Below are 27,827 nucleotides of genomic sequence, written 5' to 3' on the forward strand. Positions count from 1 at the left end.
ACCTGACTATGTAACAGGGCTTGTTTTTTTCTGGATGGAGTGGTTAGCCCAGAGGTCGCCAAAGTGGTCTATATAGACCCCCAGGGGTCTATTTAGCATAAGCGGGGGTCGATCTGAGCCAGGGGGTCGCTCCGAACCGGAAGGGTCGATTCCGCGAAGGATTATCAGTATTTTTCAGATATGTGACAATTAGAAATAAAAGAAGACTTGGAAATATATACAGGTAATCTTCAAAAATTGAGCGACGCTTTTAAACTGTGTTTTGTTGATTTGGAAAACATTGACATCCCTGATTGAATTATTGTGCCATTTTCTGCTCAAATTGAAAACGTGCACATCAACCTGGAAGATGAGTTTGCTGAATTATTATGGGGATTTGAAGCAAAGACGCTTTTTAAAAATTTAACGATAAGCAAATTTTGAACAAATATAAATATAATGCAAAAATATGTAAAACTTTACGAAATAGCTTAGNGGAACCAGTGATCGGGGCTCGCCCGTAACAGTATCACGTGAATTTGGTTTCAAAAATACAACCCTATTATAGTAAATGTTTTATCAGTATTCTGAGAAATACCGTGAGAAAAAAAAAGTAGGCATAAGGCAAATAAAAATATATAGTCTTAAAAAATAATAACCCGCATAATTTCTACTAAAATTTTTATTTTTGTCTGTATTATTTTGTAAATTCACTTTGTCTGAGCTCAAGGGGGGGGGGAGGGGTTAAACCCCTAACCCCCTCCCTTGCGTACGCCCCTGCTCAGAGTTCTACTAATCTAAAATTTAAATTTTCGTTACTTACGCAAAATTTCGTTACTGAGACATACATCCTGCCCTTACCAGAGCCTTTTTTTACGCAGATTTGTTAGAGAAGAACACAATTTCAGATAAACTTCGAATATGTGAGACTTTTTTCAATACGACATTATTTATTACATTTTAATCTAAAACATACATTTAATTAAAACTTTTCTAACATTTGCGACTTCATTGTACATACATGTGGTATTATCATCTATCTTTTTTCAATTATCACTGTAAACTTCAAGGTTTTAATATTTTTTCTGTAAAGTACAAAAAAGGAGGAATATGAAATTTTTTTCAATGTATAGGTTCTTTTATGAGAAAAAAATTTCTTGAACAAAACATTTTTTCTTTTTCTCATTAAATTTAAATGTTACTTTTGTGCACAAAAATGATTATTTTATTTATTAACTTTTTATTTAAAACAAAATTAAACATTAAGCACTAAAAAATTAAGGGGAAAAATTTTTAGTCAATTTCTTCTTCAGCAATCACGTGTCTGTATTACATTAGAAAAATATTGTAGTTTTAATGATTTCTTTTTTTTTCAATGACCTGACTATGTAACAGGGCTTGTTTTTTTCTGGATGGAGTAGTTAGCCCCTTCTCTCTGTCTGGTGCAATCACTCTTGGTCATAGACCACACTGCACCACATCAACTAGAAAAAAGAAATCCACAACTTCCCAAATCAGCTTTATTTTAAAAGTAAATACTTTTCTAAGCCTTCAAATAAAGTATATTTTTATTGTCAAGGTTTTTAGGTATTTATTTTAAATATTTTTCTTTTGATCAGCAGCTAAAACAGATATATAGTTAAAAGCACACTTTGAGTTATAAGCCTCTCCAGTGCTCAAATATTCCGAGATTAACATTTTATGATGCTTATCTAATTTTCATATTTCATAAGAGCTAAAAATAACAGGGCACACAAATTTAATCGACAGTTGCAGAATAACAACACAATAAATAATTTATTTGTAACCTTCATCACAAACATTCCAGTGAGCAATTTGTATTAAGTCTCAACAGTCACATTTAATACAATCAGGTACAGGATACAAGAGTCTCACTAAATCTCAATTGCTCTGTGTAATAAGGTGTAAGTATGTTGTATCTACAATGAGTTTGGCGACAGTCAAAAAAATTAATGCGATTTGGAACTTTTTCGAAAGGAACAGCATAGTTGTCCTATCTACATCTTAAGACATGATGTAACAAGAGAATAAAAGTTTAATTGATCTTTAGGAGAATAATTAAGCAGCTAGTCATCTTTGTTTTGGGTTTCTTTGTCTTCATTACTTTTTTTCAGTTTCTTTTTTGCTTGTATGTCAGCTAAAGTTTGTTCGATTGACCTCTTGTCTTTTTTCTGTTCACTATTAACTAAAACAAAATAAATATTTTTAATAGAAAAAGAAAACACTTCAAGATATAGTGTATATACTGCACATGAGAATAAAAATAAAGAGACTGAAAAAGCAAAATATATGGAATGAGGTTGCTCACAAATTTTTTATTATTAATAGAGGTTTTTCAATGGATTTTTTTCTATTAAAAAACTGCAAGGGCTGATGTTGGTATTCAGCTTAATATTACATTTTGTTTTGCTGTGAAAAAATATTAGATTTAGAAACTTGAAATTACGAATAATTGTAGGAAAATGTATAAGGAATACGATGGAATAAAATTATTAATAATAGAGAATTAATTATTGTTAATCTTGACATAAAAAATATCATACAGGCTGCTTTGCAGACCACAGGAAGGAAATTACAAAGTTTAAATTTGCGTACTGAAAAGTCTAGTTTTGTTTATGAACTTTGTTATGTTAGTTTTGTTAAGTTCAGCTTATTTTTTAAATTCAAATTTGTTCAAAAGTTACTCCAATTTAGAATGCTTCTTTCACAAATTTTTGTACCCTCTTTTTTACGTTACATCATGCTTTGCTGTGCAAAAACTATAAGATTTAAAAATGTGAAATTATAATGTGGTGTGAAATAAAATATAGGGAATAAGGTGGAATAAAAACTTTAACTTTCAAGAATTATTAAGCGTTAAACATGCAGGAAAAAAACCCGTATTTGATCAATTTGTAGCTTTCTAAAATAAAACTACTGAGTTAAAATTTGACATGAAAAGAGCCATTTTTATTTCTAAACATAACATAAATTTTGTTTTAAAATTCCAATTTCTTTGAAAGTTATTGCAATTTTAAGTGCTTTTATTCGATATTTCCCCCCAGCTTTTTGCTTTAAATATTGATTATTTATCCATTGCTATAGAAAATTTTTTCTCACAAGATTTTTATTTTATAAGCACACATTCAATAATCTTTTATAAGTTGAGGAAGCTACACCCTTTCATGACTCGTTCATCAGCCCTGGTAATTGCTTCTTGATTCATCATTGTTTCATATTTTCCACAAAATTTTTTTATTGTTTTTAAAATATATAACTATCATAGCTTTATGTAAGAACATTTGGTTAAGATGCTAATGGAAACGAAAGAGACGATTACCTGGATTTGAAAATTAATTATCTCTAATTGGAAAAAAAGTAACTTAATACAGATTGTGTGATTCAAGTGGAATAAATAAATTAGAAGTAATTTTATACCTTGACGAGACTTAAAACAATTCAAGTAGGGAACGGTTTTCATTGCATAAGATTAAGTTTTAAAAATTTCACAATAAATGTTAAGATTTATATCTGGCAACATGTAATCTCTCTCTCTTTTTTTTTTTAACTTTTGATTAACATCTTTAAGCTTCTCCATTTGAAGTTGACAATGACTCGGCTAAATCCAGGCTAATGCAAATCTGATATTCAGGACGGTAGAATATGAATCCCGGTTATGCCTAAAACATGGCCCATAACCATGACATCCGAGATAATAGCAGAATATCATTGTATCTGTTTGTCAACAAAACAAATAAAAAACGAAGTTTTTATAGCAATTAATTTTAAAAACATATTAAGCAGGCATCATACTCTCACAAACAAAGTGATAAATGAGTAACGTAATGAAAAGGAAGAATGCAAAATTATCGGCTTCAACAGAAGCTTAAATACTCTTTAAACAGATAACGGATGATGTCATGATCCATGCGAGAAAGACCAACAGCGAATGAAAAGAAACTAACCAATCCCTGCAGACCATGACGTCACCTACATAAGTTGAATGCATGAGATCGTCCTCTTAGACAACTGACAAAGATCGAACCTATACCCTTTTTTTATGTCATTTAATCAATTGAAATAGGAAAAAAAAACTTGAAGCATTTATTTATCTAACAAAAAGGAATTCACTGTTTGCGTTTGGCACACATTAAGGGTTGTCTCAATTTCAAGCCCAGAGGTGTTTCTCTTCTTACTCTCACGCTGAAATGAACTCTAGGTCCAAGGAGGTGGAAGTTCCAACTCTTGGTGAACTAACTATACTTATAGTTGGGTCAGGAGAGTGATCATAAGTTTGAACCTCTAAATGTTAATTTCACGCTTTGCATATTTTGTCTAGTCTTGGGAATTTCTTAAGTGAATAAAAAAAATTTGCACACAATTTAAAAATTCTTTTATCCAAAGATAATTCCATGCAAAAAATAATTTTTAATAATTATTATACATTTTATTAAAGTCTAAAGATTTTAAATTGTAAGGAATAAAAAGTTCTTTCATCACTTTAAAAAATTTTATATTATTTTGCAAATTGCAAAATTTGAAAACAAATTTAAAGCAAGTCTAAAATTTAAAATTTGATCTCTCAATTTTACGGAAATGTTTTCTTTTTTTAATATATAAAAATATATAAGCGTGCAACATTTATTATTACAGAATGACAGCTAATACAAAAATATATTTTTAAAAAAGCCTTACCGAATCCAAATTGTTTATTTGGGGTGGCTATTTTTGCTGCAGCAATTCCAGCATCTGAGCCTACTAATTTTTCATATTTAGCAGCATAATTATTTACAGGTCCAGCTTGTTGCTTTCTTGTTTTGCTTTCCTCAAGTTCTTGGAGTCTTTCTTTCTCCTGAAATGATTCATTACAGTATAAACAAACAAGAGTAGTTGCTCATGAAATAAAAAAATAAAAAATACTAAAATTAAATTATATTAAATGAAAACCATCCAAATAGTCACTAGTATAAAAAAGTAGTAAAAGTAGGCTACATGAAATGATATTGATGATAATTATTTTATTTTGATAATGAAAAATCGACAACTTAAAATCTAGCTAAATTTATCAGATGCAAGTACATTTTTACCAAGTTCAATGAATTTATTAAATTTCATTGTAAGTTAATAAAAGTTCTAAATTTAAACATAACTTAGTAATAAAACAAAATTAGGATGATTTTGTATATGTTACTATTGCACAGAAAAAGAATTTACACTGATGTTCAAATTTAAGAGAAATTTTACATACAGTTGATTATCTCCAGAGCTACAGGACAGATTTTACTAAAACATTGTTTGATGTAATACAAAAATAAGAACCATTCAATACACACGCATGATCATGCTTAACACTCATCAGACACAAACGGTATAAGATTAGGTATAAATGTTTTTTTTTTCAATAATAAATATTTTCCAAAAAAAAGAAAAATCTTTTTTTTTTTAATTTGTAAATATATAATTATTATAAATTTTAGATAAATACCTCACCAGTCTTTATATTTATAAAAATTTTGACATAAATGTTGTGATTTATATCTAGCAGCATCTAACATCTTTCTCTTATTTTTTTAAACTTTATTTGTTCAATTTTTGTTACTTATGACATCAAGTCAAGTATAAACTGAAATGAATATCTCTAGAGAGATGCATGTTTTTCCACAATAGATAAATAATAATTATTTTAAGCAAAAAAAGGGAAAATTTAAAAAAAAAGAAAGCCTAAAATTGCTATAACTTTCAAACAAGTAAGAATTTCAAAAAGAAAAAAAATTACAATTAGAAATGGCTCATTCAGTAACTGTTAATTTCAAAAAGTAATAAATCTGCAATCTTGAGCAAAAAATAGAATCTTATTATTATTTTTTTTTTAACCCAACAAATTTCTCATTCTTTTTACTACACAACTTCGGAATTTATAATTTCAAAGTCTCATATTTTCTACGCTGCAAAATAACATTAAATTGTACATTCGAAACAGCAACAGTGGTCCTTATAATTTTTTAACATAGAGAGAAAATCAAAATTGCTCATTAGTTAGTTAGACCTGTCTTTGTGTCAAAATAAAAAAGCAACAACATAGTTTTCATTTAAAAGTCAAATTATATTCAGTTATTAATACCTTTTGCAAAGCAAGCTCTTTAGCCTTCTGGGGATCATATTCTACCCCTTTACGATATGCAGCTAATTCTTCATCAGATGGTGCATGCTCCTAGAAAAAAAAAAACATTTTTAAAGGGAAAAAAATATTTCAGCCAAAAAAGAACATTTTTTTATTTATTATTCTCTTTCTTAAATCAATAAGTATGAAAAATCAATTATTATTAATATTAAACCACAATCAAGATAACTCACTAGTTTAGGACAAGCCTCAGTTTAATTACTCAAGGGGACAGGGACCGCAAAAATCAAAAAATTTATCTTTTATTATTTGTTTTGAAAAATTGCATGCTTTAAATGTCGCAAATAGGAACTTTTTATTTTAATTAGAGTGAAAGTTATATAACAGTAGTTGAAAGTAAAATGAATTTCAAAAGCAGCAAAAATCATCATCATATCAATCTTTCAATGCAGTTTTATCTTTGAAAAATTTCACAGCTAAGTAGCTACTTTGGATACTACTTTTTAAAATGGATAGGGTATATTTCGTGCTATGTAGACCAAAGTAAAAATACAAAGGGCATAAAGCACAAATGAAGTACAGAAATGGGCATGCTATAGTTTTGGTTTTATAAACAAGAGCCTTTCTAACAGTCTAAATACCAACATGATGAATGGTATTGAGAAACTGAAAAAGATTCTTGTTTATAGAACCACAACTATAGGATTTAAATTCCTGTAATTTTATTACTTTGTTTAAGCTTTATGCTCGTTTTTTTCTTTTTCTTCTGCTTTAGCTACTTTAAATTTGTATATTTTAAGAAGTATTGGATAGAAATGTGTAAAATTTTGAACATGCATGCTTTAGATGAATTTCTTTTATCAGTTTTCAGCAAGTTTAAAAATGTTCTTAATGTGCTTAAACATTAAAAATTATGCCAACCTTGCTAGGTTTGCATGATTGCATTGTTTTGGTATTAACTAAATTGGCTTAAAAATTGACTTACAAAAATGAAATTTGATATCCTGGGGCAAAAATTTCTTTTCACAAATGACCAGAATAAAAGAAATGGTGATGAACATAGACAAGGAAAAGAAATTTTTACTCTCAAGCTGTTATTTTTTAACAGAATTATAAAATTAGTTCAAGTAATAGAAGTTTGACGATAAAGCAACAATTTAGATACAAACTTTAAATAAACTGCTTGAAAAAATAAAAAACATTTTCTGGTATATGATGTATCGATTTACCTTTTTAAATATCATTACATATCTATCGACTTCTTCTTCACCAAAAGCAAAGGCACATAAACCAGCAATATCAGCTACATCATGTCTGTAAAACAGAATTCTAACATTTATAATAGTTTAAAATATATCGCATTAATAAGGAAAATGCAACAACTATTACATATGAAGCCATTCTTAAGAAATCTAGTTTTTTACGTTAATACCGTATGTACCAGTGTATAAGCCTACTTTTCAAACCTCCAAAATTTTACAAAAAAAAAAAAAAGGTTGACACATACAGACTAAGTCGGATATTCCATTGATCATGAAATATTGATGCATTATAAATAATGAGATAGATATGAATAACTCTACAACAATTTACCTTTTCAAGGAATATTTTTAAAATGTTATATGCATTTAATCTTGCATTTTCTCTCATCATATTTCTATACATATAAAGTTTTTTTTTAGACTCAATACTTTTAATTTCAATTCATAAAATTAAGAATAAAAAAAGTTAAAATAATTCATACAAGAGTATTTCAAAAAATACAACACAATGAAAATTATTGAGAAAAATAGGTCAACTTATACACCAATATATATGGTAGCATAATATCTTATTTAATTCACATCATGACAAAATCTCAGACAAGAAAATTGGAATGTTAAAAAATGAAAATCGAATTGTACATTAAAATGATTCATTCTATAAATTCTTCAATGCCATGCAGTGTTCCCCCTAAGCGCTTTTAGGAAGGCGGCTCGCCCTATCTGCTCTTTCAAGAAGATACTGTAAACTATTATTTGATTGTAAACTGTTTAATTATTTATTATGTTTAACTGTTTACATTACTTTGATTAATACTGCTTTCTCAGCTAGCACTTAAACTCTGTATTTCTACATCTACATTCCAGTACAAAATCTGCTGATTTTTGTACCCTCTTACGCTTTTGACACATAGTTTTGAACTACCCTGTATATAAAGTTAGAGATATTACTTTGAATTTATATATATATTTATATCTGTGCATATTAAATTTACAGAGAACAATGTTTAGTAAAACATTAGTTCAAAAGGAATTTCTATTTTTATAATATTATGTACCTGAGATAAATGGTTTTATATAACTAATATCTGACAAGATAATATTCATAATTTTTATTAGGTATCCTTAATCTGCCAAGTTTTTCTGGCGACCAGCTTTCTGCAAATTTTTAACACCTGATCTATTTTATCTTAACAGATAGGTAGAATGCTACCAAGGGTGAGCAGTATCGGTTGTCGTTAAACCGTTCTACTGTTAAGTGCTTGACTTCACCCGCAGGTATGCTGGCTACAGAAGCATGGATGCCATTCCCTCAGTAGCAGATCAAAATTGTTAAGACATGCCTTCAGATCATCCTCAGGGATGTTTCCCAGACCATCACCAATAGCCCATTGTGCAGCTCTTATGAGACGTAAATAAACTAGCAAATATGTTAAATAAATTAAAAAAATTATACCTACACAATATTACGATATACTTTGTCCATCGGTGCAAACTTGTGCTTTTGTTTCTGGGAATCTTGAATAAATTCATTTATTTCTTTTTCTATCTATGCAAAGAAAAAATTTTTCAAACAATAATACATTTCAAATAAGTTATTTACTAAAAATGAATTAATAAATTCAATTTACACTTATCAAATAAAACTAGAATATAGTTTCTGCTAGAAATATAAAAAAAACAATTTCAAATGCATACAAAGAAAATGAATCAGATTCCCTTCGAATAGTTTATTATTTAAAAAAAATGCTTCATGATCTAAGAGCACTTGCTAACCTGAAAGTGAATTGAATATGTAATGCTTTGCTATTGAAGAGCCCAACTCATTAACTAAGAAGCCTAAGAAAATTTAATTGATCAGGGTGGCCACTTAAATCAGATTTCAAATTTCCCTGATTTTTCCAGGTTTTCCAGATAAAAATCTTAAAATTTCCAGGTTTTTGTTTCTTTTTTCTTATAAAGTATAGGATGTGTACAAGAAAAGTGTCTATATTATAAAATATTTTATTCAAAATGTTATTTTTTTAACATATCATCTTGAAAAAAATAATTTATTTTGACAATTTGGCAAGATTTTTTATTTATTTTTTAATGTTTTGGTACAAAATTTTGAATCAAAAATCATATATTGACCAACAAAAGAGTAAAATTAAATATTAGTATATAGTTAATTCTTAAAATAAAAAAAACTTTTTTTTAAAATTAAAATATGTTATAAAAGGTTAAAATGAAATAGAAAAAATTAGCATTAATGCAACAATTGTAACGATTTGTCGACAAACATTGCTGTTAGCGATTGTAAAAAAATGTGTGATTGGTTGGTTTGCTGAGAAAAAATAATTCACAGATTTCTTTGAATGGGAGTAGAAAAGCTTTCAGAAAAAGAGTGCAATATAAAATCTATTATTATTAAATTATAACCAACTAATTTTTGGAGAATTTTATAAAGTTAAAAATACAAAAACATTTTGTCAAAATAGAAAAAAAAAATTACCACCAAAGCATCGGAACAAACTTGAGCCATAAATGGATTCAGCCCAAGGACAGAATTTAAAAACAGAAGCTAATATCCTAATCCCTTTTTCCACCTCCACCAGAATCTTTCCTAAATTGCACAGTCCCATAGCGGTCAAAGATTTCTACATTCGTTTAGCAACCGTGGGAGAATTTTATGTGGCATTCTAGTTTAACAGAGCTGTAATGGAGCAAATTTTGATGCAAGCAAAGTATCGCTAAGTTGATGATATTTCAACTGTTTGGTGATACATTTCCGTTTAAAAAAACTGGGTATAATGGATGAAATAATTTAAATTAAGAAAATTAGTAAATAATTTAAATTGGTGAAATTAAAAAAATGATAAAAGAAAAAATTTCCAGCTTTTCTTTAAAATTCCTTGATTTTTCCATGTTTTATCCAAATTTCCTTGATATTTCCAGGTTTTTTCCAGTATAAAAAAAATTCCTTGATAATTCCAGATTTTCAAGGTTTTCCAGGTGGGTGGCCACCCTGTTGATTCCAAATACCAACAAATCTGTGACACAATTAAGAGTAAACAAAACATTAATATGATTTTTAAAAAAATCTGCTTCCAGATATGAAAAAAAAAAACCCTGCATTATGATACAACTTTTATTATAAATGAGCAAAGTAGTATTTTGTTTATTTCAGAGAGCATACACAATTTGTTTGCATTAAACCAGTGGTTTAGTGTACAACTCCTAACCTATTTAACACCTTCTCCCTTTAGACCAGGGTTTCTAAACCTGTGGTTCATGAACCAGAACCCCTAAGGGGTCCATGAGTTATATTTTGGGGGTCCGTTGACTACTCCTAATTTTTAAAACGTTTGGAAGCCTACCCATTGCTTGTAAAGCGAGCTATGGCAGCTATAATTCCGTTTGCTGCAGTGTATCTTTGCAAAGAGGGATTTTCCACACTTGTGACAATAAAAACATAACATCCCAATCGATTGAATGTTGAACATGATATGCACATTGCTTTGTCGAAAACCATCCCCCAATTCAATTTATTAATTAAGGAAAAGCAGCCGCAACCTTCACATTAAAAATTTTAATTTTAAAAATTTAGCATACTATTAAAATAATAAAATTAAATGTTTTCTAATAATTGATGTTTTTTACAGGGGGGTGGTCCGTGACTTCTTAAAATTTTTTAAAAGGGGTCCATTATATCAAAAAGGTTAAGAAACACTGCTTTAGACAATGCAAGAAGCAGCTGAGCCATTTTTTTTTTTTTATATTTAAAAACACAGATATGGATAAAGTACTGAGAAAACTCTGCAATTTAAAAATAAACTATTGGTAATAAACTTCTTCCAACTTTTTCTTCATCATATTTTGAATCTATTTTGAGAATGAAGGGGATTATCATGGAAATTAATCGACTCCTACCAACAGATTGTTTTGCAATTAAATATGGATCTGACGGGAGGCTTTTTATTTGTCTTACTTTTCAATTTTTTGAGATTTGTCATACTTCAGTGCATCTGCAATAACTTTGAGTGTTAGAGTATAGTTTTCAGCTATTAAAATGTATATTAGTTTACAGTAAAAAATAAAATGCAATAAAATAGAATTAATGAGAGCATGAAATACATATTACAATAGCAAAGAGTAGATTAGCAAATTTACCTTCTCTCTAAAACTGTTCAGCTTTGCCTTCTGAGCAGCTTGTTGTTTTTCCATTATTTTCTTTTGTTCTAAATTAAATAAAAGAACACTAATAAACAAAAATAATTAATTTGACAACACTATATAGAACATTTACTATAGCAGAAAATTGTCTTTCTATTGCAAATACTACAATTGGCATAGACTTGAATATTTTTCAAGAGTACTGAATCTCTGTACTGACCAGAATGTATGCATCTTGACAACGAAGGGCAAGTCAACATAGTCATTTATGGGCATGGGATTTTCTAAAAAAATATTTCAGACACTCTTTTGTGGCTTCATAATTATAAAATTGTTTCCGAAAACATTTTAGATTATTTAAGAAGTTCCTTAGTATGCCTTCCATTAAGGCACACTTTCCTTTATAACAACCATACATATACAGAGCGCAAAAAAATAAACAAATCTAAGCAAACTTTTTAAAACAACTGAAAAATTTTGCTCACATTTGTAAATAACATTTGCCGAATGATCATTCCATACAAAAAATAATTTTTAATAATTATTAAATAACAGATAAATAATAATAATAAAAATTTTATTAAATAATAGTCAAAAAAATTTTAAATTGTAAGGTATAAATTTTTTCACATCACTTTGAAGTACTTAATTTTAAACTTCAAAGTACCAAATTTGAGTAAAATGAGGCAAATAGTTCCTGAGAAATCAAATTTTAAATCTACAATATTTTTTAAAACTATATATTCATCCAATTTTGTATTTTGCAAATTAAAATGACATACTTTAAAAAATTTTATGCCTCACAATCCCAAATTTTTTCAACATTATTAAAAAAAATAATTAATAAAAATTATTTTTTGCTGGGAATTATCTTGGGATAAAAGAATTTTGAAATTGTATGCAAAAATGTTTCAATTCGCTTAATAAAAAGTTCTTGAGATATAGCAAAATCCGCAAAAAGTATTTTTAACATTAAGAGTTTAAACACTGGACCACTCTAATGACCAAACTGCCACTACCCCTTATATTTTGAGGGTAGGAACTCCAAATCTGTTGAAAAGAAATGAAGTCAGCTTCCCAGGGAAGATAATTAACAATTTCTGAGCAGCCGTCTGTGAGAAAATCAAAATAAAAAAAATCACAGAAGTGGACCAACACGAAGGGTATAACTTGTAGCCACACACAAGCAAACTTCTGCCTGTTATTATTTTTTTTTTAAATTGTAAGTTTAAAATCCATTCCATGATTGTAGTTGATATGTTAGATTACGTTATGGAAAAATCTTCTCCCATGCAAATGTTTGTTTTAAAACTACAAACTGATTATTATTTTTAAAAAAAGTGTTCCTATAACTACATTGGGAATATTTTTATATCGTAATCTATGCTGAAATCATTACCAAGTTTTGTTGACTTCCGGCAAAAATGTAGATGCCTTTCATGCACATTCGATTCATGTAGATTAAATATGAAACATAACTTATCAATTTCATTTTATTGTTTTCTTACAATGCATTCAAAAGAACATGCTTTGATTTACCCACTTTATCTCAGAGTGGGGTATAGTTCTAAAACTAGTACATATTTCATTAAAAAAAACATTTGTAAATATTGTTTTAGAAATAAAAATGTTCTGAAATAAATGTATCTTGAATGTATTTAAAAGAATAATTGGGAATAATATATATATATTTTATATATTAAATTAAAGAGTTAATGTTCATGGCTATCAAAATTAGGTTTCACTTCGTATGCAATTTATTTATATGGCTGAGCTCTACACAATTTTATTGAAAAGTAAGAAAAGTGTAATAGTTTTTAGTTTACTTGAAATCTAAATAAGAATGTTAAAATTAATATATAGAGGGGTAGTTTTAAGTATTTATAGAAGACATGTATTTTTATTCAATTTAGTTATTTTAAGGAAATTGCTTTGTTTACCCTAAAATAAAAACTGATATATGAAGGCAGAAACTTGCATGAAAACTCATCCATATTTTTAAATGTTCTAAGTTGTACTATTTAGGTAATTATTTAATTGCTTAATATGTTATATTGTTATTCTTCTCCTATCTTTTTTCTCTTAATTAATAAATTGTAAAAGAAATTTTGTCTCAGTATAAGAAAAATCTCAGGGAAGAAATCCTACCTGCGAAGGTAACTTCAAATACATTAATTTTGAGTCTTTTATTTAAATAAATTCCCTTTAATCAGTGATAAAATCCTTGTTCAGGAAATTTTTATACATTGTTTTTTCAAAATAACTACTTTAGTCAGAGGGTTGCACTTGCAGATTTCGCAAAGATTGAAGTTCTTACAGAGAGCTTGTCAATCAACAATATTGCACATTTAAGTTAAAATAATTCTCTACCCATGAACTTTGCTTTTAATTTCACGGGGGATATTTCCGTTTCGTAGTTACAATTACATTATTCGGACATTACTGAATTTTAAATATTAAACGCGCAATTGCTTACAAATTACACTTCAGAAGAAAATTTATATTTTTCTCATGAGAAACCTTAATTGATTTTTAATGAATAGTAGATAATTCCCAAAAGATATTTTATATAAAGTTTGACGAATTTTTATTTAATGAAAATTAAAAATGCGTGGAAAATAATTTTTATTGTTAACAAATTAAAAGCAAAACACACTTTGCATCATTTTATTTCTTTCGGTAGAGGCTGAAGGTGGCTTCTCCATAGAATTTAAAATAGAACCCAGTAAGTCCATATTTTCGTTTAAATTTGCTGACAATTACAACCGATTAAAAGTTATTTTCCGTTGATATTAAAAAGTTTGATATTTTTTTCGCAATGGACCACTTTGTTCTATTGTTGACATTTCTATTTTTATAAGTTAATGGTACGGTTGCGGATTTGGTTATTTCCCATTAAAATAATCGCCTGCTTTTGCGAGTTCGCATCAGTCGTAAAAATTAAAGAAGCATATCGAATTGGACAGAAATAAGCAGTCTAAAGCAATTCAATAATTCTCAAAACAAATACAGAATTAATGTGCTTGTGGCTATGCTTATGAAAAAGAAGTTATGTTCATAAAATAGATTTATAGTAGTCATTGATTGTTATATTTCAAAGAAACTTAGTCATGGATCTTGTTGGTTCCATCATTAACTCCAAAGAATATTCTGTTCCTGGAATGAAAAAAGAATTGTTTTCCGGTAAGATATGTTCTTGTTTAATGCATCTGAATTTCTTATAAAACTCAAAAAACCTAAGAATATTTACTCTAAAAGTTGAAACTTTGGTTTAAATGTCCCGTTACCATACCATTATATTTTTTTTTCTTGCTGTCTCTGCTTTTAATGACGTCAGCATCGGGTTACCATAATTTCTATTTACCGTCACCTGATTCTTGGTTTATTATCGTAAAATTATACATAGTCATATTTTCATATCACCAAATATCAATAGTCTCCCGATTCTACACTTTAATCGAAACTTATTAAAGTCCCTCAACTAACTATATTTTCTACTAATAAATAAAGGAATTCTAACTTTATTTTCTTGCTTATTTATTAAAAATTAAAATGGCTCACATTATTTTTCCATAGATAAATATGAGGGGTTTGTCACCTTTAAGGACTTTATAATACACGTAATACAATAGTTTAAAGTGTCTATTTTAGTTAATCATACCACTAGCACTGACGAATTAGTACTTTTTATCCAAAAGTTTGTGCAATTTAAAAAAAAAAAAATGGCTTGAGTTGCTTCATGACTCTGAAATACCGTCTATACTCAATCAATGGGAAGATCTCTGTATCGCAATCTGTGGCAGAATAATCGCCAAGTCTTGGTCAAGTGGCCCGCAAGAAACTTAAAAAAAAATCACAGAAAGGGATCAACTCGAAAGGTATAACTTGTAGCCACCCCCGGACAAACATCTACCTACATGCTTTTGCAAGTTTGAAATCTATTTTGCATTTGGGCGATTGTAGTTGGCGAGACAGATCACAATACAGAAATATCCCCCAATCAGTTACAATTGTTATCGTTTTATTGTTGTGACTGACAGGTAAAGCTCCATTATCTATTCCCTAGGCGCAATATTAATTTCACACTCTTTGCAGTTTGCACTAGCACATTGTCGGGACTGACACATTAAGCGCTGTTATCTATTCCATAGACACAATATCAATTTAACACTCTTTTTAGTCTGCACTGAACTATTCATTACAATATAACAATCAACGTTTTCCTTTTTATGGTTCCTTAGAATCATTTCAAAAGTAGGAGTTAAAAATTTTTTCCAATTTTAGAATAAAATGCTTCTTTTGACAAAGAATAATTTTGATCTAGCGAAAGTTTTGAGGAAAATGTTTAAGCATTTATTTCTTTTTTTTTTAATGTGACCAAATTAAATCATCCAGAAGTTACCTTTGAATGAACGAAAAGGTATTGTTAGGTGTTCATGATCTATAGTTTAAAAGTTTGTGGAATTTTGATTACCTACTTCACATTGTTTATCAACAGTGTGGGACCCTCATGCAGAAATCTGCTTAAAACACTCATTTAGTGAGTTGAAAAGATGCATTCACAATCTTTATAATGAATCTTTTCACACTCTTTATATAATTATTCTGAATTCATTCATACTACCCCAGTTTGAAAATTTTATCCGTTTTTTTTTCTTTCTTTTTTCGCAAACTCTTAGTTGTTTTTAGAGTTTTGTTTTGTGAATTAAAACTCATAGATTTTACAATTAACTAGATGTGGGTGTTATTTTACAAAAATGGATGTTCAGAAATAGATATCAGCTATGAATGTTTTTTTCAACCATTGTGAATTATTTTAAATAGTATACTTTTATGAATGCAATAACCTAAAAAACTAAGTAAATAATCCCAAGAAACTGAAGTGGTAAGATATTACTTGAATAAAAACTTCATTTGTTTCAAAAATATACAAATTATAAATAACAGTCAAGATATTCAATTGTTCAAAAATAGGCGTCCATTTTTGAGCATGTGAAACGCGTTGGCTATTATCTCCATTTTTATATTTTTGAAATAAATCAATTATAAATAACAGTCCACATAATTCAAGCGTTCAAAAATAGGCATCCATTTTTTAGCATGTGAAAGTGTCGACTGTTATCTCCACTTTGTATATTTTTGAAGCAAATGAAGCTTTTAATCAAGTAATAGTTGAGTTATTATAAATTATTACATTCATTTTCTAATTCTTAGAAAGTATAAAATTTTTTGTCAAAATCAGTCTAGTTATGAGTAAATATTTATGGTATTTTTGTGCACTCATGATATATAACATCCTCAGTTTTCACTTGTCTGACTAGAGTTATTCCACCGTTCATTGTAGTTGTATTTGTAAACTGATTAGCTGTAAATTTTTTAGGAATAAAATTTTGTGGCCTTTTTAAGTTTGTGAAAGCTGCTATCAGACTGCCGAAATACTTAATAACATTTTTGTTTACTTCATAATTTTTTATATTTTGCAGCCTAAAATTCATTTTAAAAACCTTAAAATAATAAAATGATCACCTACATTTTTTAAATTGTTGAAAAAGAAAAAAATTCTATTAAAAAGCACTTAAAAAAAGCAAAAAGAAACACCAAATTTCACAATTTTTAGAAAAGTGTCAAAGTTTTATAATGCTTCCTGAACCTAGAAATCTTAGGGATGGATTACTAATAAATCATTCCAAATTTAATTCGTAATATGAAATATCTCTTGAAATATACCTATAACTAAGATTGTGGCAATTCTTCACTATTAGATGTCTGAGTTCCATTGAGCTTTTGAGAAACGATAGGTGTTAGTTACTATGCATTATGCAATAATAAATTATACATTAAAAATTCGTCACAATTCAAGCAATCATTATCAGAAGTGGTCAAGAAATATTAGTTTTACAATTTGTTTCTTCACATTCCCTTTCCCCACAAAAAATTCTTCTTACCTGTACTTTATTCATTTAGTTTATAAAAATACTTGCACATATGTAGAGTTCATGTTTAAATTGTTAAACTAAGATATGTGTTAATTAGAGTTGAGCAATTTTTTTACAATTCCCTGAAATAGAAAGGAAAATAATATTAAAAAAAGACATGCATAAAAAAAGACTATACAATATAATAGTGTCATCTATACAATATATTACCTATCATCTTTGAATAATTGCAATGTTTTTCACAAAACTGTGGTTGATTCAAAAATAAATAACTGAGGAAGAAAGAAATTCATAATGATAGTGTACTCATAACCTTTTAAAGCTAATAAAAAAACATTCAAATATAAACATCACTTTTTGAAACTAATGAATGCTTACAGAAAAAAGTTTGAGAAAAAAAAAGGAAATTAGTCTTCTATATAAGTTAATTTTATGCTCTATTTTATTTTATTTAAAGCAAAATGAAAAACATTTAAAATAAATTAAGTTTTTATCTGTCTCTTAAGCGTATAACAATATTTATTTTTATTTGAAGAGTAAAAATGTATGACCTTTCTTATTTAACTCTGCTGATTTTTTTGTACAATATTATATAAAATTTTGATTTTTTTTTATCTCTATTACAATTCAATAATAATAATAAAAGAAGTTTCTAAAAATTAATTTTATTATTACCGATATTATCTTTGGGTAATTTTGTGCAAAATCTTTTAAGTTTGTGCATTTCATTACAAAAACAGAAATTTCAATATTTTTTCTAAACTGTTACTTTATATATGTATGTAGATATATAATATTGATTTGCATCTATCTCATCTTAAGTTGTTGTATATCTTAAACCACATAAAAAGTTTAATCTAAATGATCAATTTACAAAAACCCTTAATATATAGTCAGCATAAATCAATTGTGCTTGAACACAATTGTGCCTAAGTGGTGCTTGAACATATGACTATAGTTAGAATAAAAAATCTTTTTTAAGAATCTATTGTATTTATTAATCAGTATTGGTATATTTACTTTTATTTCACAAAGTTTTTTTTCTTACTTTCAGATAATTACAATAAAAAAAATATGACAAGTCTACTAGTCTTAGTTATACCAGTCATTATCAGATAAAAATGAAACAACAGGATATAAGCAAAATCTGACTTTGTACAAGCATTCCAGTTATTAACTTTTCTGTAAAGTCACATCAATTTCAAATTTGTTAAAGAAATTGCCAAAATACCAAATATTTTAAAATAACTTTTAAGTTAACAGTTTTGTACCTCAATTATCAAAATGGATTCTAAAAAAGCCAAAGTCTATGACACTTCGATAACTTCTTTTACTGGTTCTCCTCATAAAAAAACAAACATTAAAAAGTCTACTAAAGAGTCTTCGACTCAAAAGCTTTTAAAATGTAGTTTAAAATGCAAGTTTTGCAACCTTCGTTTTCCCAGGCATTTTAGGCATTTACTGATTTCTCATGAGAAAAGTCATACTCCAAAAAAAAATTTAGTGAAAAGTAAAATTCAAAAAAATAGTTATACTCAGGTTGAAAAGTTTGAAAAAAATCATACTCAGAAGAAAAATGATATTCAAGAAGAAAGTTGTATTAGGGAGAATGGTCTTGCCAAAAATCAAAGTCAGAAAAATTATCATTTTCGGGAAAAAAGTGCTGAAAGAAATTTTATTTCTGAAAGGAATTATGCCTATGAAAAAAGTCTCCACACAGAAAATTCTACAGGAGCTCATGTTAAGCAAGAACAGCATCCTTTTAATGAGGTAAAGAAGGAAGTATTAGAAACCCCTTCAAATGAAATTAGTAAAAATAATTTTTCTCATGAAAAATGCTTCGAAAGAAATCTTACTGGTAAGAAGAATAACACGCAGGGAAAAAATCATAGTTGGGGAAAATACCATTTTCAGAAAAAAAATTCAACAAAAACACAAGTTCAGCAAAAGCAAAATGTTTTCTGTAAGAAAAGGAAAGCATCATTAGATATCTCTTCAGTAAATAGTGTCAGTAAAACAAGAAAATTTAGAAGACAAGCTTTCATTAAGAAAGAGAAAGTATTTTTAGATGCTTCTGCGGGTCATGAAGTTAGGAAAAATAAAAATTTAGAAACACACTCTTTTGATTACAGTAGGCATACAAATATGAAATCTAATGTAGCTAATACATTTGAGAAAAATGAGGAATTGCATTCTTTCAAAAAGAGAAAAAGGGCATTATTAAAAACTCCTGAGGCAAATCCTATCGTAGAAACTAAAAAATTAGGATTGCATCCTTTTAGTATGAAGAGAAAGGCTTTGTTGCAAACCCCTTCAGAAATTATAGGTAGTAAGGCATTATTAGGAACTCCTAAGAAAGATAAAGATATTAGAAAAAGGAGGAAGAATCGATCAAGGCGTAAGAAATATGTAGCATTATTAGAAACCCCTGCAGAAAATAAAAGTATGACTAGTTCTTCTGATTATCAAAGATGTTCCTTGACCAGTCCTTTTGTAAATAGCACTAGAAAAAATTTGAAACTAAGCAGAGGCAATGTTGATAAACAGAGGAGGACATTGTTAAAAATTCCTGCTGAAAATCAAACTGTTAAAAATAAAGAAATAAAATTACATCCTTTTGATACAGAAAGAAGGCCATTATTACAAACACCTGGTCTTATTGAAGACCCTAATGGTAAGGTATTGGGTGTTCACCCGTTTGACTATCAAAAAACTGCTTTGTTAGAAACTCCTACCATTATCAAAAATGAAAAATTTAATGCACGTTATTTTAGTGGTCTGAAAAGTACTCTATTAGAAACTCCTATGGAAGATCAAACTATGGATAATAATTACATCGGAGTACACCCTTTTGATTATCAAAGAAATGCATTATTAGAAACTCCTGCAACTGATAAAGTAATTGAAACTGAGATGGTAGAAATACATTCATTCAATTATCCAAGAGATGTGTTGTTAGAAACTCCCTCCGAATGTTATGAGTATGAAACTCATCCTTTTATTTATCCAAGAAATTTGTCCCCTATCATAAATCAGAATATGGAAAGTAAGAAATTTAAAGAATATTCCTTCGATTATCAACAAAGCACATTTTCAAAATTTCCTACAACTAATGAACAAGGAGTATATCCTGTTGATTACCAAGTGGAATCATTAAAAGCTCTGCCGAGCTCTCCACTTGGGGAAGAATCCCATTTTGATATGCAAAGGAAAACCTTATTACAAAGTCCTAATACAAGTTATGTTAAAGAAGATGAGAATTTGGAAGCCTACCTTTTTGGAAAGCAAGGAAAAACACTATTAAGGAAACCAGGTGAAAATAGTGTTGTAGATAATGAGGATGATTTGGAAACTTACCCTTTTGATAAACAAAGAAAGACATTATTAAAAAATCCTGGTGCAGGCTATGAAGATTTTGAGAAGCCAAGAAAGACATTATTGAAAGACCCTGGTGCAAGGTATCCTGTTGGTGATGAGGATTTAGATGTGAATTCTTTTGATAAGCAAAGAATGACATTATTAAGAAAACCTGGTACTAGTTATGGTGTAGATGATGAAGATTTGAGAACTAATTCTTTTACTAAGGAAAGAAAAACATTGTTGAAAAACCCTTTTGATAAACAGAGAAAACCATTATTGAAAAACCATAATTCAAGTTATGTTGCAGATGTTGAGGTTTTCGAAGCTACATCTTCTGATAAGCAAAGGAAACCCTTATTGAAAACCCCTAATACAAGTTATGTTGCAGATGTTGAGATTTTCGAAGCTACATCTTCTGATAAGCAAAAGAAGCCCTTATTGAAAAACCCCAATACAAGTTATGCAACTAATAATGAGGATCTGGAAGCATATCCTTCTGATTATCAAAGGGGTGCAATGTTACAAATTCCAGAATTTTATGTGAATGGGGAAAAAGAATTAGGAATGCATTCTTTTGGAAAACAAGGGAGAGCATTGTTAACCACCCCAACTGTAAATCAAGTATTGAAAAATAAAGTATACCATTCTTCTGATTTTCAGAGACCTGCATTATTAGGAACTCCTACAACAAATCCAGTTGTTAACAATGAGACTTTAGGAGTAAATTCCTTTGAAAAGGAAAGAAAAGTTTTGTTAAAATCCCCATGTGTAAACCAAGTCAGGGATAATACAGATTTGAAAGCTCACCCATATCCAAGAAATGCATTGTTAGACTATCCTTCTGAAGATAACAGAGGTGGGGGCAGTGAACATACTTATGGTATGCAAAGAAAGACATTGTTACCAAGAAAGACATTGCTAGAAAGAAAGACATTGTTAGACAACCCTACAACAAATTATGTTTGGTAAAGTTTCTTTAGTTAAGAAAAGAAAAAAAAAGTTTTGTTTTGAGTTGCTTTATTAATTGCAGGGTGGCTACTCACTCTTGAAACAGGGAAAACCTAGAATTCTGAGGGAAATTTACTCTTAGATCTAATTTTTTGGAATACCAGCAATTAGCAATATTGTTTGTCATATTCATTTCAGTAAATATGTCACACAATAAAGTGTTTCGATTTATTATTTGGCATTTTATGTATGAAACTGTATCTTTTAAAACTTAATCCAGTCTCACTTTTATTATTTTTTTAATTTTTTGTCATTGGTGTTATTTTAATAAATGAATAATTTATTAAAATAGCAAGGAAACTGAAATTATTAAAATAATTTCAGTTTCCTTATATCTTAAAACATAAGGAAAATAAATGTTTTTCAATTTGGACCTATCAAGAGCCTGTAATAAAATTAATAATGAAAATTTGTGAAATCATAAAAAATGTTTTTGTTCCATAATCATGAAAATTTCAGGTTTGGAACAATGAGCAATTTTAACGTTAAGTAATAATTTTAATTAAAAAAAGTTCTTCAGCATTAAGGTATAAATTTGTAATGATAATTATGTATTTATATATGGGTTATTTTTTAAATGATTGCTAAAATTGTATTAATTTTAGTCTTGGCAATTTCTCTGGTGGGTGGCCACCCTGAAATGATGCAGGGTATCAGTATTACATAAATTTACAGTTTAATAAAAACTGGCAACACACATTGTGTAGGTTAAACTGGGAGAACTTTATATAAATCTATGTATATTTTTTAACAAATATTTCATCAAGATATTTCTACAACTGTTTGAGACAGTTACTTAGAAAATCCAGAAAACCCTAAAAAAACGGTTTCTTCTTAAAATCCACCTTATTAAAAAACTTAACAGAATAAGTTAATGTATTATACTCACATCTAGTCACAATGTTTTCAAATCTTGAAAATTCAGTGTTTTTAAAATATATATATGGGCCATATATATATTTTAAAAACACTTTTTTCTATATATGGGCCATTGCAGTGAATGTATTATGATTATCTTGTGTTCCAAAACTTGATTATTTGTTTATTATTTTAACGAAACAATATTTCAAAACATCAGAAAAGCTTACAAAACCATTCTCACTTGAAAATCGCCTTATTTAAAGATTACAGAATAAATAAATGTTTAATACTCACTCACAGCTTCTCGCATTTTTTTTTTTTTTCAATCTTGAAAAATTAGTGTTTTACACTGTATTATCATTACATGATTCATAATGTCACCTACCTATTTTTTCACCAAACTCGGAAATTTGTAGTTCCAAGCTTGGGAGCAAAATTTGTAGTTATTCATTTGTCTATCTTTGGGTTATTGCATAGCATTTATCATGTCCCAATTTCTTGTCATGTTGCAAAACTTGAAGAATATCCCGTTTGACTATCAANATATATATATATATATATAATTGCTCAATGAAGCAGCTATTGACTTAATGAAATGAATTGTTTAGATTAATGAAGTTGAACAGTTACAGAATGCATTTGAAAAAAATTTAATTTGTTTTTTATTTTCATAAAGGCATTTCAAAATTTGGCTGAAAATTGAATGTTCTGTTCTTAACAATTATTGGCTCTCGTTAATTAAAGATATTATCAAAAAACTAGCTTAAAATTTGTTAAAATGTTTATTTCTGTATTATAATTAAGTTTATTTATAACGTTTTAAAAATTCCAACAAAAAAAATTTCTAAAATAATATTTTTTTTTTGGACATAATTATTGTCTAAATTATTTCCTTTAATATTTTATCTGAAAATGTCTTTTAGTATGTGAAGTGACCCATGTAAATTTTATTCTACTGTGCACAATACAATATACATCTAATCCCCTCTCCCCAATTTAATGGTATTCGGAATATCTGAATTTGTAACAAAATCCCCACTCACAGTCATATTTGATTAAAATATAAAATGTTTTTATGGTGTTCTTTAAAAATTAGGGTGTTCTTTCAAAAAATGAAAGAAAAAACATTTCTAGAGTAAATTATATTTTAAACTTCTGTGAATTCAGAATTTTTGTTATTACTTATTTTTTTTATTTTATCAATTTAAAATTCTAGCTGAAGCAAGCCAGTCTTTGGCGAAATTTTTTTATTCCGAAATGAGAACAGAAAAATCAGGAGTATTTCTTTCCTTTCCGATGAACAAGAAAAGTATCATTAGAATGTATTCTGCAGGAAAAAAAATATAATTGCTTTTGTATTTTTTTCAGCTATTTTATTGCNTGGCGATTTTTTTTTATTCCGAAATGAGAACAGAAAAATCAGGAGTATTTCTTTCCTTTCGGATGAACAAGAAAAGTATCATTAGAATGTATTCTGCAGGAAAAAAAAATATAATTGCTTTTGTATTTTTTTCAGCTATTTTATTGCTTCAACTCTTTCTTTACTTTGTTTTTTAAATCTATAATTATAAAGATGCAGAGCATAACAGTTTTGGTTATACCTATCATTTCAATGAATGTTATTGTATGTAGAAAATAGTAACTTTGTTAAGTCATGAAAAATTCTTGGAATTAATCATGGAAAGTCATGAAGTTAGAAAATCTAAAATGTAGCAGATACCCTGTATGAAGAAAAAAAATACAGAGTGCATCAAACTATGTCTTAAAGATTGTTCTTTGAAGTGTTGTAATAGTTTAGGTTAAGTTTTGTCCACCTTTCGCTGCACCTGTTATGCTAATGATGAAAAATGTCACTATAAAGAAAAACCATAGTTATGTAGAAATAAAATCTGTTTATGATTTAATGTTTTAATATCTAAAAAAATTATTATCTATTTTAATATCTGAAAAATTACCTCGATGCTTCATTATTTGTGTTCATAAATATATGCCAAATTTAAGAATTATTCATTCTCCTTATTAATTTTTCTCAAGGAGAAAGGTACCGCAGAACTAGCGAGAAGTTGTAATTTTTTTCTGATATTAAGCTGTTACAAGATATTATATATAATTTAAAATTGAACCTTTGATTCATGTTTTAGACACTCAAACATCATGTATTCTTTTTATTTTTCGTGGCAAAAGAGCTTCGAAAAACGCTTATAAAAGTCTCCAAGAAAAGGAAAACAGAGGAACACCCGAACAAAATCTTAAGGTGTTCAAGTATCATAGTTTAGCATCAAAGCGTAGAGAAAATAAAACGAAATAAGGACAGAATCTCATGTACTCAAAATATCGCTGTTCAATGGGGCAAAATACTAGTAGTTACTAAAGTAGAATCATACACTCAGCATTTTTGCACTCAGTGCCACGTGAAATTTTGTTTACCCTAGATTTTATATTCCTACCAAGTTTTGTTTTTCGTGTAGAACCAGATCTTGTGCTATCGGAAGTCAAATATATTGTGAGAAAGATTGTACTGAAGTGAGAGTGTTTACAACGAAATTGAAAGCAATAATGAGTTCCATGTATTGCTGTGTTTGGATGCCTAAATGAATCTTGTAAATACTGTATTTCTATTAAACTTCTGATACCCATGCTACATATATTGTCAAATAAAAATTTTACTATTTTGTTTATTTAGTCTAATTATATTTTTGCGAAAATTATTGAGTAGTTATTTTACATTTTGTTAGCTTATGTTAATTGAGCTTTGGTGCAATGAATTTTTCACTCTGGAGGAGAAGGCATCGCACAATTTATTTACACGAAAACAGGAACACAAAACACACAGGAAATGTGCAAAACCACAATCTTTGGTCCTGTCTATGCCTTCCGCAACATTATAACTAACCGAATTGGAACCAAAATAACACATACATTGAGAGTGCACATTAAAAAAAAATTTTTTTTTTGCAGAAAAAGCAGATGAAAATAATTATCGTTGTTTAGAACATGGAAATAAACATAATTAACATAGGGCATAAATAAAATATAATAAAAACATTACGTATATGAACATCAGTTGGCATGTACTAATTATCATGGTATTAAACACGTAAATAACACAGCATATATAAATATAAGAAATACAGATGATAAGATGATAAAAATAATAAACGTGTAACATAAATAAACACGTAAAATAAATAAACATAAGTGTGAAACATAAATCTAATGAACACAATGTAAATAAACATTATAAACACGAGATGTAATGTACACAACTTAAATAAACATTAAATCACGAAATAATTGTCCAGCTCATAACTTCAACTCGTCAATTACACGACCCCCCACTCTTGGCTTGAGTGACACTAGTTTAAAAGCCCCATCTGTTTCAGAATAGAACATTGTTTCCCAACTACACTCACGCTCTTAAATTAAGGATGATGCCATGTGGCTCAAATGAATGGTGTTTTCACTACGAATGTAAACACAAATCTCGAAGTTTATGGTTGCTTACTACAGCTTATTTTTCATGGTGATATTTTCAAACAGATAATTTTGTTTTCAATGAGAGAAATAATAAAACTCCTGCTCTCAAATCTGTTGCATTTCATAAGATTTTTAATAATGAGAATTCTGGTGAGCTTGAAGTGAAAATTTGTGTTAGTTATTTATAGATATATTGTTTAGCAAAGGCAACGTGATTGGACTTAGTTCTTGTTACAAGCAGTGCATCATTACAGCAACCCGGAAATACAGGCTGTAAAGAGCCTGCTGCGCTTCGTAGTGTCGAAAACACCATTCATAAAGATTCAAAGGAAGAAAAGATGTTAAATATACAATATTCATAATACTACGGCGTATGTTCCTTGGAAAAACTTTATAGCGTATGGTTAACATAACAGTTATTAAGGTGTATCGTTCGAAAGTGCTGCAATGCAGTACGTACAACGTCTAGGCATGCTCTGATCTTGGCGAAGATTACATCACTCATCAAGCAATGTGATCCTAAAGTCCTATATGCAAGTAAAAAAGTAATTGATGAGCTGCAAGTTGTCGGGCTAAGTATATCTTACACATGCATCGAATTCAAATCAGGTGAGAACACTGTCTATTCCAGACGATTGATATCTGCATATTGAAGGCACTCGTTTACGATGTTTGCGCGGTGAAACTTGAAACCGGGCGTTGTCAACCATAAACACAAATTCTGCTCACACCCTAATACCAGGGTTGGAGTTTTTGCCGGCAAAATGGGTTTTTTGCCAGGACAGTGGCAAAAACCAAAATATCTAAATTGCTGATTAAATATTATTACAAAATACTTGAAACAAATTTAAATCAATCATAAGGAATAATAATTTTGATACATTACATGAAAAAATTATTTTTAACATATTAATAATTAATATAAAGGCAATAATTTTTAAAACATTGAAAGTTTTTAACCTCTTTTCATTTTAGAATCCTTAAATAAATGTTTTTTTTACAAATAAATAAATATTATTATTTGTATAATATTATTATTATTATATTATAAAAAATTATTATTTGTACAATAATTAACTACACATCTTGATAGATATTTTATGCTTTAAATTATAGTTATATTAATTTAAAATAAGTTCATTTCACTGGAAAAAAGAGAATAATCGCAAATTTTCCAATCAATAATGTTTTAAACTACTAAAATGATACATTATCATTTAATTATGTCATGGAATAATAGTTTTGTTAATTTTTTTGTAATTATTTATATTCATAGTATATATAATGTGTTTTTGTCCTCTCATCTTGGAAAATATAGGTTTTTGCCAATTTGCTTGGACTAAACCTGTTTTTGCCAGGACGGTTTTTACCGGTATTTACCATGGTTTTTTCCACCTGCGGCAAAATCTTGCCAACCCTGCCTAATACAAAGGCACATGTTCTAGAATGATGACCCATTAAATTTGACTTGTCCGTTTCGATTTGAAAATGCTTATACATTCTGAAATTCAGAATGAAACCACCCCAAATCAGCAGTCCTGCATTTACCGTAACGGTGGTGATGAAACCCTAACGTTCTCCATATAAAGGTCCGGCGTGAATTAGATTGTAAGCTAAACCTGGTCTCGTTGTTGTGGGACCTTGCGCCTTTTCATTTCTTTAGCTAAT

General features: G+C 28.4%; 2 protein-coding genes across 4 annotated transcripts; one reads left to right on the forward strand and one right to left on the reverse strand.

Moving 5' to 3' along the window:
• Positions 1-1,757: 1,757 nt before the first annotated feature.
• LOC107438597 (sperm-associated antigen 7 homolog) lies at positions 1,758-14,404 on the reverse strand. 3 transcript variants are annotated; one of them, XM_016050952.3, is made up of 7 exons: positions 14,174-14,404; positions 11,515-11,582; positions 8,823-8,911; positions 7,330-7,414; positions 6,101-6,190; positions 4,675-4,831; positions 1,758-2,185 (listed from the first exon to the last, which is right to left on the reverse strand). In XM_016050952.3, exons 1-7 carry the CDS (start codon positions 14,250-14,252, stop codon positions 2,067-2,069), a joined length of 687 nt encoding a protein of 228 aa, XP_015906438.1. In that variant the 5' UTR covers positions 14,253-14,404; the 3' UTR covers positions 1,758-2,066. The 3 variants fall into 3 exon arrangements, with proteins under 3 accessions (XP_015906438.1, XP_071040234.1, XP_042899584.1); XM_071184133.1 differs by having other exon boundaries at positions 13,666-14,192; XM_043043650.2 differs by lacking the exon at positions 1,758-2,185 and adding an exon at positions 3,438-3,714 and having other exon boundaries at positions 14,174-14,387.
• A 90-nt stretch (positions 14,405-14,494) lies between these two features.
• Positions 14,495-21,995, forward strand: LOC107438691 (uncharacterized). The gene is made up of 2 exons (XM_016051054.3): positions 14,495-14,700; positions 18,508-21,995. Exon 2 carries the CDS (start codon positions 18,738-18,740, stop codon positions 21,780-21,782), a length of 3,045 nt encoding a protein of 1,014 aa, XP_015906540.2. The 5' UTR covers positions 14,495-14,700; positions 18,508-18,737; the 3' UTR covers positions 21,783-21,995.
• Positions 21,996-27,827: the final 5,832 nt, after the last annotated feature.

The sequence above is a fragment of the Parasteatoda tepidariorum genome, chromosome 8 (assembly GCF_043381705.1).
Source record: "Parasteatoda tepidariorum isolate YZ-2023 chromosome 8, CAS_Ptep_4.0, whole genome shotgun sequence".
NCBI lineage: Eukaryota > Metazoa > Arthropoda > Arachnida > Araneae > Theridiidae > Parasteatoda > Parasteatoda tepidariorum.